The 11477-nt window shown below is 37.0% G+C and overlaps 1 protein-coding gene across 1 annotated transcript; it reads left to right on the plus strand.

Annotated features, from left to right (window-relative positions):
• The first annotated feature begins 9489 nt into the window (after positions 1-9489).
• On the plus strand, positions 9490-10696 carry si:ch211-120k19.1 (uncharacterized protein LOC563199 homolog). The gene is made up of 4 exons (XM_054622418.1): positions 9490-9823; positions 10276-10346; positions 10453-10482; positions 10577-10696. The coding sequence occupies exons 1-4, from the start codon at positions 9490-9492 to the stop codon at positions 10694-10696; spliced, it is 555 nt and encodes a 184-aa protein (XP_054478393.1).
• Positions 10697-11477: the final 781 nt, after the last annotated feature.

The following is an 11477-nucleotide window of genomic DNA, read 5'->3' on the forward strand; positions in this document are numbered from 1 at the left end:
TTACATAAAGCAGTCAACAAGATAAATCAAAAACACACATGGAACGATGTGATTTCTCACATTTTCATAAATCGGTTTGAAATAATATTTAATGAGAAACTTAACTTAATGAGTAATCTGGCAAACAGAGAGGTAAAAACAGTGGCAGACATTTGGTTTAATTAGCAAAAGAGAAATGGCAATTAACCAATATTTAATTAAACGTTTTATTGTAAATGGTTGATCAGAAACTGGGAAGCATTACACTAAGTTCCATAATATATTATATAATTTTCATATAATTTGACAGAATTGTGGAGAGACAAACATTTGACCATAAAAAGCAGTGTACATGCAGTAAATCTGTTATGAATTTTAAAAAAAATCATTTTTTCTGTAAGTTAGAAAAACAGTATGTTGTAAGACAAAGCGATAGGTAGTATTAGATAGTTTCTTTAACTAAAGTCTTAACATATTGCTTCAGAAATTTGAATTTGTATAATTTATATCCAATGTGAAGTTATTGATCGCTGGTCATTTTCTGTGCGACTCTTCTGGTTTTGTGGGGAAGCTTGTTATTCTGATCGTTCCTGTTGGCCTGAACCAGTCAGTCAGTGTTACAGCGTCGGGTCTCGGATGTGAATTTGCATAGAAGACCTTTCTGGTGGATGACTGGTTTTACTGGTTTTAGTTTTAGACTGATAAACACATCAGGTTTTATTTTGACAAGCATCTTGTACATTGTAATTTTGATTTTTACTGATTATCTGTGTAAATTATTGATCAAACAAAGCTTTTTTTGTGTTTAACCAAATGGTGGGCGTATGGATGAGAAAAAGGGACTTAAAATAGTAGTAAACGTAGAGTAGCTGTAGAATAGATGACAGGAGTAGAGGATGGGGAGGTTTTCTACTTTTCCACAGTAGAATAAACTCCATCTCTGCTCACAGTTCCTGTGTAGAATATCTGAGCATGAGACTCAAAGAATTCTCAGATACTAGTAGTATTAGATAAAAAATTACAATGGAGGCACTGAGCAATGAATTTTTACGAAGCGAACAGCAAGTAGAACAAAAAAGCAGATCTTTTTTTTTACCCAAGCTATCAACTCAAAATGACATTTGTGTGTTGTGGCAACTAAACACAAGCATCTTGATGACCCTTCTGTGAAATAGACAATGTTTTTGTGAAATCTAGTTTACAATGTGTTTTTTCTTTCAGTGAAACATCTCCATTTTCCTCAGCATGTTTTATTTATTGTTTAACGGGTCTTTTTTTATATTTTGTTCATGACCTTCTACAGCACCTTTTTGCCTGTCATATCGTTAAGGCTGTCCAGGAAATAAATGTGATATCTAAATTTAATGTAGACACAAATAACAATGTTTTAAAGAAGTTATGTAACATTTTTGGGAGATGTGCTTATCTGCTTTCTTGTTGAGAAATACCACTTTCATGTCCGTACGTTATCTTAGCTTAGCATTAAGACTGGAAACAAATCCACCTACAAGCATCTCTAAAGCTCATGAATTAACACTTATACAGATGTTCAAAAACAAAGAACTTACATTTTTAAAGATCCAATAAGCAGAGACTCACGGAAGTCACTACACCCGGACAAGAAATAGTCCAGCATTTAACCAACTGTTGAACACAGCTTGCCAATTTTAAATTTGACTTTTTCTACAGATAAAACAAGCAAGATAAAATGTGACGACTATTGATATTTTTAAGAGATGCTAGTAGTTGTGTTTAGTTGGCTTCAGGCAGAGCCAGGCGTGCTGTTTACCACTGTTTCCCACTGTTTCCAGCCTTTGTGCTAAGCTAAGTCTTCCAGTTGTATAGCTTCATATTTACAGACATGAGAATGATTTTTGATCTTCTCTTCTAACTCAACAGAAAGAGGAGATAAGCTTATTTCCCAAAATGTAGAACTATCTCTTTAAATTATAAAGAATGTCACTGAAGCTTTAACTTTTAATCGGAACGAAAGCAAAAATAACAAAAAAATCACAAATGTTGCTCTGAATGTTTTCTTTGTATTCTGGTTATATATATATATAATATATCCTAGATGGCAAAGGATTAACGATCCTGTTGGTGTTTACCGTTGATTGCGTTGATTACGCACAGAACCAGTTATTTTTTGTCGGTAATCAGGGTCGTCATCACTGCTGCCTCCTCTTCCTTCTGTTTAAATTGAACAGGTGTGTATTTTAATGAAACATCAATCCAATGCGTCCCCGTATCATTATACATGTTGAGCTTTGTTTTTTTTCCATGCCAGGTTCACCATGATTCACGGTTAGTGATGGGTGAAGAAAGATCAAGAAAGCGTTTGACTACTGACGACATATATTTAATGCTCTAATTAAAGGGGTTTATTTTTTAATTTTTCTGTATGTACAAATCTTTAATTCTAGCAAAATGCAATTGATTTAGTTTGAAGCTGTGTGTGTTTTTTTTTTGTTTTTTTATTGTGTAAAAGCTGCACTTTACACATTACCACTGGAGATAAAAAAAAGAGCCCGACATCGTCAGTTCATCATGGCTGCTTTGTCAGGTTGTAATTTATCTCAAAGAGGCCGACATTAAGCATTTAAGCCAAATGAGCTGACATCACGTGTCATCGCAACACGATCTGTCACTCTGAACTGTTAAATGTCGTAATCTCAGAATGTCGTATCAAAGTCTAAATTTGGCGACTTTGTTCGCGCCTTGATAGACCAAAATCTGAAGACACGAGGATTGAACTGCTGGAACGAGATCCGTTTTGTTCGCCTGTAGCAAGAGACGAGGCAGGTGCTTCTCTAAGGTGTTAGTTTCACTTTTTGTTTCTTTATGGCTACTGTGGAACTTGAAACATTTTGGAAAGAAATGTTGTTTATTGTTTTACCCTCTTTTTGTTAATGATGCTGTAATTATAAAACATCTGACTGGGGTTTACTTTAATATATGTCGTTGGTTTTGATCTTTGTGTTTCTGTGTGTTTCTTTGAGAGCACAAGCTGGCCACATTTAAGTACTGTACTTCAGTGCAAACTGGAGGTACTTGTACTTTGCTAGAGTATTTGCATTTCATGCTTCTTTATACAACATCAGGGAAATATTGTACTTTTCATTGAACAACATTATCGGATTTTACATCATCAGTTTATAAGATGTGATGTATTTTTGTAGATTAAACTACAAAACAGTAGAAAAAGTAGTTTCAAATACCTCAGCCAACTACAACTGTAAAATGCTACTTATACATTAATGCAACATTTATAATAGTCCATTAATATACTGCAGTATATTAATGTACAGTATTTCCTCCTATACTTCTACACACAAGCACACAAGAAAAGAGGAGTTATTAGTGTTATACAGCATTTATCTTTCATTTATTGACATTCTGAATATTTGTCACCACTTTAAACATTCACATTTTATACTTAGGCAATAATACCACTGTAATCAATACACAGATTGAGACTCACAGCTCAAGTAACAGGTAAAAGCTTTAACATACTCACATAGGTTTGGTGCAAAAAGAGCAAAAATTTGTTTGACGATGTACTGTATTTGAGTAAATGTTTTATCATTTACTGACAGTCAATTGTGTTTGAACTGAAAAAAACTTTGTGAATGCGTTGAATTTGAGGTTGAATTGCACGCATAGTAATTGTAGTTGATTGTAAATACCATCCTTTTAGATCTTTTTGCAGCAAGGTAGCTGAAAAACACAATAAGACAATTGAAACCATTTATTCGTGCTGCTACTATGCATGCAATACAGAATAAGACGGCCTTTATATATAAAACTAAGAAATAAATTAGTGAATAGAATATATGTGATTGTCATTTTACTGGACTTGTTACAGACGTACTTTTTAATCATGTTGCAGCTCGAGCTACATGTTTTTTGTATAATAGAAGAACAAAAGTGTACCTCCCTTTATTAGGTAAAGGCAAAGATGCTGAAAGCTTTTTTTCTTTTCAATTTAACAATATTTACGACAACAGAAAAATTACTTGATATTTAACCAGAATGTTTTGACAGGCAATACCCGTCCTGAAAAGCTCTTATTGATCTCACGTTGTCAGATTAGTTCTGAAATGGGTTCAATTCACGACATTCAAATTAAGCACAAAATTCAAAATACACCCCTCGATAAATTAGGCTGCAAAAAGTATAAATGACTGAGAAGGTCCCATGTAATGCTTTAAATAAAAAACGCTGGATTGTTCTTGCTCTCCTATAAAATGAGGAAGAGATGGTACGTACACTTTCCACTGCACACTCACCCTCAACATTTAAGTAACCTAAGTAACAAACCTCTCACTAAAAAGACATGTTTTTCTAGCAGTCGAGTGACTTCCTGTCCATTAAAATATCAGTGAACAGCCACTCATCCTCATGTGGTGGTGTCTGTATGGGACGGTGCTCGGGATTATGAAGCGGGACAGAGAATGACTGAGCTACGCCCTCAAATGGTGTAAAGTTTGGGTTATTTTCACAAGTTACCAGCATACAGGGATCCTCCACCTGAGGATGCTGGTACGTCTGCATCTCCGAGGCGTAGTGATGGTAGCTGATCGATGAGGCGATCTCGTTTTGAATGATGTCTGTCTCTTGGTTTGGTTTAAAATGATTAAACTGTGTCTCAGCGGCGTCTTCATTTTGTTTCGGCGCATGCAAACTCCTCTGATCACTCTGGAAGGGGTTTGTGGTCAATCCCTGATCTCCATGACAACTGTATTGATATCTGTACTCACCTGTCTCACAGTGTAGTTCCTCCATTTCAGATCCGTTGCTGAAACCTTCTGACTGATCTGCAAATCCCACATCATCAGCACCGACTTCCTGCCCTGCGTCACCTTGGCACGCACAGATACTTTCAAAATAGGCCTCTACATCCATGCAGCCTCCCAAATCCTTCCCCCCAACGCTAAAAAGATCCATGATGTCTGTCCACTGACTCTCTGAAATGCCAGCGATGCTCTTCTGGGACTGCATGCAGGTTGAGATGTCTGTGAACATCTGGATGGAGAAGTCGCACGAGTCAAGAGACAGTGGAGAGAGCTCTGGAGAGAAGGGAGGAGAGATGTCCACATTTTGGTTGAACTGGATGAAACCTGAGTCCTGCTGAGTCGTTTGAGAGTCTTCTGAGAGGTTGTTGTCTGAATTCAGATGACTTTCATCGTCGGGACACTCAGTATGAAGGAGCTCTGCCCTGTGGGAATAGTCTATACTTTTTGGGGAGCTCATAGATGATAATGATGATGATAGTTTATTTCTACGCTGTTTTTTCTGCCTCTCTTTGCTCTGGTTGTTCTTTCTAGCTGTGTAGGTGGTGCGCTGTGATTTGGGGTGTCGTTTCCAAAGATGTCCAGAGTCTGGCTGCTTCTTTTCACTGATTTCAGTTTCATGTGAGGCAACAGAGACAAAAGTCCTGGTCTCAGAGATGCCGTCTACATCTGTGTGAGCGCTGCGTTCATCTGGGTCTTGTTGAAAACCACCTTGGGGGCTACCTGGTTGGTTAAGTGTCTCCGGCTGCTGTGATGGCGGGCTGGACAACTTTTTTTCATCCTCCTTGAAATAAAGAGTAGACGCCAGCCGATGGTTTGCTGCCTCAATGTCTGCAAACTTTCTGTTGAGAGAAACCGACGAGGAGAACGATGAAATATTGATCAACAGTTGTCTATTTTCTGTGAAACCTAAAAATCTACATTTTGGGGTAAAGCTAATTGGCTTACTTGCCGAGAGTTGAAAAGATCGATACCACTCTCATGTCTGTTAGCAGGTTAGCTTAGCACAAATACTGTTAACGGGTAAACAGCTTGCCTGGCTCTGTCCAATGGTTAGCTACATAACCTGCCTACCATCAATTTGTTAAATTTAATCTTCATTTAATCCCAAAAAATAAAACAATGTTTAAGAAATCTTGTTGGTTTTACAGGGGGTTATATGATTGTCTATTTCTTATCCAGGTGCAAGGACTGTTGGTGTTTATGCTAAGCTAACAGGTAGCTGGCTGTATCTTCATATTCACCATCAAAGTGGAATTGTGCTTCTCATCTAACTCCTAACAAAAACGTGAATACATGTTTTTCCTAAAATGTAAAACTTTGATTAAAAATTAGGCAATGTCGTCACGCTGATCATTAGCCAGGAATGATTCTACATACTCAGATTTTGATAGTATTTTTAGTGGCGTGAAGAAAATAATCCAGTATAATGTTTTTTTTCTGCTTTACATTTTACTATTTGTTGAAATCAGTGCTTGTCTGATGCTCCCACACACCTCTGGATCATGTTGTGCAGGAAGCGACGGTGGTTGACCTGTCGTTTGGATGGCCGGTTCTTACGGGGTTTCTGAAGAGTCCTCATCATGTGACCCGCTGCTGAAGTTACAAAGGTGTAAAGGTCACGACCCCACGGGACTCCTCTCTCCAACCCGGGCTCAAGGGTCACAGAGATTGATGGTCGCATGGCTGATAGACAAAGAGCGGGAGTCGAGAGATATGTTTAAAGAGAATGACACATAAAAGATGAAGACATGAAAGGATAAAAAAGGTGATAAAAACAAAACTGTGTTTATCAGATCAAGTGAATTGTACTTTCACTGATTTAACATGAGAAAAAAATCCCATTTACCTCTAAAATTATGCATTTATAAATATTTGAAATCTAAAGCAACCTAACACGACATAGCTCTCTTGGAAATAAACTAGTTCAAATATGTTTTTTAAATGACACTGTCATCTTAACTACAATTTTTAAATATTTGTACTTATGTATTTCCTTTTTTGGCTACTTTATACCTTAAAAAATAAATTTCAGAGGGAAACTTTTTATTCTATTACATTTGTTTCACAGTTGTAGTTAGTTACTTTGCAGATCAACACAAAACATATGCTGAGTTTATAGAATATAATGCATTGCTATAGGTTAATCTACTCAACAGTACAGTATATGTAGTACAGTATATATAACCATCTGCAACATAAATGGCTGCTGACACATTAACGGCAATACTTACTTAATACTATACATGTGCGAAAAAACACCAATATGAGCCATATTCTGCATAGAAATGTGACTAAGTTAATTTTACTTCTAATTTAAATGCATTAAAATGTTTAATTCTGAACTTTACATGCAATGGAGTATTTTTACATTGTGGTATTGCTACATTTACTAAAGAAAAAGATCCAAATACTTCTTACCCACTGCCTATCATTACTGTTACACTAGAGAATATATACATTATTCTTTATTGCTATTTATTGTGTTTTGTTTGTTCAATTCAGTTAAGCTTGATAGAAAAATAAAATAAAATCTGGTTTACCTTTTTCCTTGTCAGGTTGTGGCTGCGTGTCTTCGTATCTTCCTACACACTGCACTGAGGACTCAGCTTAAAGGAGGCGCGCTGCCTCAGAGGAAGAGAGAGGTGTGGTAATTTAATTGCTGATGTATGTCTTTGCATGTTTTGTGTGTGTCTTTGTCTGCAAATTAAGTCAAGTGACTCAAGCGCCACATTCAAATTCACCTTCTTTTTTTTCCAGCAGCATGAATAGAAGACAACTTGGCAAATTGATTGCCGTAAAGGAAGTGAGACACGATGAGAGGGTCTGAAAAGGAAGAGGCAATTATCTGAGAAGTCAACCGCTCGTGGAGGTGTGGGCACACATCTCCATTGTGTTCCACACTAAAGGCAGCTTGTTAAATACTGGGAGACACAAACGCACCAGTTGAGGCAGTTAACAAGCCCTTAATTGATGAGCTTAAACTCCGGCCCTAATTATCACATTCTCAGAGGGAAGAGCTAAGATGGTTGCTAGTGGCTTTAATTGACCTTTACGATTCAATAGCAAACCTTCCACATACAGAATTCAATATATCTATGGCAGCAGGTGGGGGCAGAGAGAGAGGCTGGCCTTTTCACAAAGATACAGAGGAATAAGAATGAAAGTTTATGTGCATTTTCTTTATTTTTTGCTTCCACATTTCACTTTTTATAATAACCTCACCCTGATTTTCAATTTAGCATGATTTTGTGTTTTTTCTGACATCCCACTGAGAAATGTGTGTTTCTTCTTAAATGGCTTTTTTTCATTGGTTAACTGTATTATTTTGCTGCTATAATTTTTGTTGGGTTTTCAAATCTGGAGACAACAACATGTGACATTTCAAACATATAACTCAAAAAACACTTTTCTTTCTTTTCCTGGAGGATCAGCTTTACACAAATTTATTTCTAAGCGCAGTTTATTGCATTTGGAGTGAGAAATTAAATGTCCATTGTTGTCAGTGCAACCATTGGAAAAAATATATTTTTGGTGGCTACAAGTAATATTTTTTTATCAGGTAAATCCATCTCTTTTTGGAACAGAATCCTCAATGTTTCCTTGGTATATATCATAGCACAGTTAGACGTAACGGCATAATGTCTTAAGTCGCCTTTACATTGTCCCAGAATAGTTTTAGTTTAGTGCATCTCCAGGTAACATGAGCACAGCTTGCCTCCAGGCCACCCCAGAGTTTTTAAAGAACTGAGTTGAATCCTTCCAGTAAAGTTTATACTGCTAGTATATCTTGTTACACACATCTTTGATATTCTTTATCTTCATTTTTTTCCCAGGGCTTTCAACTGCTACTTAGACACTTCTCACCTTTCTGGCCTCTTTAATGCAGCAATAACGTATCTTCCTTCTTCACTCTAATAAAATGAAGATTTTGTGCATCTATGCTTTACTCAAAGCATGGCAGCATTGCTGCAGGAGTGGCCTCTATTTATAGTGACACCACATGTGCCTCTGACCAGAGAGCTGCACAGTAAACCTTCTGCCGTGGTCTCAACTTCAGGACTTCACCAAGTGAGAAAAATCAATGGTGACTTGCATTAATTGTTCTACACGGACGTGACTCGAGTGGCTTTTTATTCTCATGATAAGGTAATGTGTGAAATGAACAATGTTACTGGAGATTCAGTCAGTTAAATCAGTCTACATGTGCATAAACTCAGTAAAACAGCTTGACAGGACTTATCTACTTTCTGCTGCCATTCCTCACGTTATTTTCTCGGATTCTTCTCCAGCTGGCTGATAAAGGTCTTATCGCTTGTTCTCTACATCAGTGGCAGAACTTTGACCTGCTGAGAGGACCTCCATCCCAGCTCCTCCTCCTCCTCGTCCAACAGAACCAATCAGAAAAGAGCTTTGTGTGTCTTTGGCTTTGAAAATAGAAGGAGGGGGTGAGAGGAGCTACGCTGAAAGGTTGGTTTAACTTCTTCTTGGGTAAAAGCTGTAAATTAGAGTGGTTTTAAACATGTCATTTAGATCAGTAATAGGGAGTGACACACATTATGTTATTTTGGCCATCATTGATAATTTCCCTCAAAATTTGCTTAACTTGAACATGTATTTTAAAGCATTCCTCACTTAAAATATCTTAAATTGATTAATTAATACCAAGTGGCTTTAATACATTTTTATTGCATTGTCTCTAATCAGAGTTTGCACCATGAGCCGGGCCTGGGCTTTGTTCAAGGCTCATCCGTACATCAGTAACGTCCTGGGATACACAACGCTGTTCGCCTCTGCTGACCTCATACAACAGAGTGTGCTGGGTGGGAAACATGCTGCAGGATCCGCATCAGAGGATTCGGCTGGCATCAACTGGTGGCAGACGGCTCGAGTGGCAACTGTGGGCTTTTGTTTCCATGCCAACTTCAACTACCACTGGCTCCGCGGGCTGGAGAGGATGCTGCCCGGAGGAGGAGTGAAGGCAGTGACAGGGAAAGTTGTGGTGGATCAGCTGATTGCGGCTCCTCTCACTATCAGTGCCTTTTATATTGGTAAGTGTGTTTCAAAGCTTACTTTAGTCATGTACAAAAAATACTCCTAAACTATTTTAGCAAACTGCATTTAAGAAAATCACAAATTTTTATATAAACCCAGTAAATAGTGACTGTATATTGTAAAGATTGTAAAGAACATTCTCTCTGTATACTGAATGTTGAATCGTTTGCCTGTAGTTCCCTTTTTTTCCAGTTGAACACTGTTGTTATTTCTATGATTATTAACAAATTGCTTAGTTTTTTTTCCAGGAAATTGTATAGAAATGATTCAGAAATGATGCACATGTGAAATGATGGGTTGCATTTTTTTCGAGCCCACCTGACAATATAAAAAAAGAGCTGTGAATCTGCTATATATTATTTAAAGTGGGTTTGAACAATGCTTTTTGAGATGGATCCATTGAAATATTGATCCAGTGAAATATTTAACAGCCACCTCTACCTTTTAGGTTTAAGTCTATTAGAAAACAAAGATGACCCTTTGGAAGACTGGAGACAGAAATTCTGGACATCTTACAAGGTGCAGTTGACCGTTGACTTTTATTTATTCCTAATATGAAATGTAAAACATCCTTATGTCTGTCTGTCTATTCATCTATAAATTCATCTTCTGTCCCTCTGTTTAGACTGGAGTGGTATTTTGGTCAACAATGCAGGTGAGATATCCTTATTAATACCATCATTGGTCACTTTCGGGCTACAGACAATACATATATAGATGTAGAATGACGTATTTTTCATCCATCTCAGGCAGTGAACTTTGCCTTGGTCCCGCCTGTGGCACGGACAGTGTTTCTGGGAGGCATCGCGCTGGCTTTCACTATCTACCTGTGTCACCTTAGACAGCAAAGTGACCACAAACTTGAATAAACTGAAGAGAAGTTGAATGACTGTGACATTAAAATTGTTTATTTAAGGGCACAATTACAATTTAGTTGTAAAGCGATCAACTGAAGAAAAACAAAGGAATAAGATGAAGTTCACATCTCTGTGAATCAACCCACATGGGTTATTGTCCAGCTTTGTTTCTTGTTTCGACTTCCCTGCCTCCCAACAGAACACTGCATCCAAATGATCCAACAGATTTAAGCCTGCTGGTATTCATGTTGTAGTAACTTTATCTCTGAGAAAACGGAGAACAACCAAGCTGTTAAATACTCATTGAATTGTTTCCATATATTATGATTAACTTTGTTGATGTTACCGTACATTTTTAACAAATAAAAGTAAAAATAAAAAGCTTTTGTTTCATTGTTTTCATTTGTGACATTTTATCAAGAAGCCAATTGTATAATTCTGTATTTAGCTCCTTTTGTCATAAACAACTTGAAACAGAACTTCATATATTTTGGCACCTCATGTTGATGGAGAAGATGTTTACCAGAGCAGACAGTATTTCTTGCCTGCAAATAGGATATTTGGATGAATTGAATTTTAAATGGATTGGCATTACAGTACGGTACAGTACGTAACAGGACAGTAAAGAGCATATAATAAAAAAATTAAAATAATGGATAAATAATAAGCGTATTAATTAGGCCTAATTATATCTATATCCATTGTTTGGGAGTAACTCGTTACATGTAACGCAGTTATGTAATTCAATTACAAAATAAATGTCATTATAATGAATTATAGTTACTAAGATTAT

This window comes from Anoplopoma fimbria, chromosome 20, assembly GCF_027596085.1.
Source record: "Anoplopoma fimbria isolate UVic2021 breed Golden Eagle Sablefish chromosome 20, Afim_UVic_2022, whole genome shotgun sequence".
NCBI lineage: Eukaryota > Metazoa > Chordata > Actinopteri > Perciformes > Anoplopomatidae > Anoplopoma > Anoplopoma fimbria.

What these genes read in the sequence shown, in the direction of transcription:
- si:ch211-120k19.1 (XM_054622418.1), top strand. Translation starts at nt 9,490, where the DNA reads ATGAGCCGGGCCTGGGCTTTGTTCAAGGCTCATCCGTACATCAGTAAC. An exon ending in TATCAGTGCCTTTTATATTG is followed by an intron (nt 9,824 to 10,275) that starts GTAAGTGTGTTT and finishes TCTACCTTTTAG; the next exon opens with GTTTAAGTCTATTAGAAAAC. An exon ending in TATTTTGGTCAACAATGCAG is followed by an intron (nt 10,483 to 10,576) that starts GTGAGATATCCT and finishes CATCCATCTCAG; the next exon opens with GCAGTGAACTTTGCCTTGGT.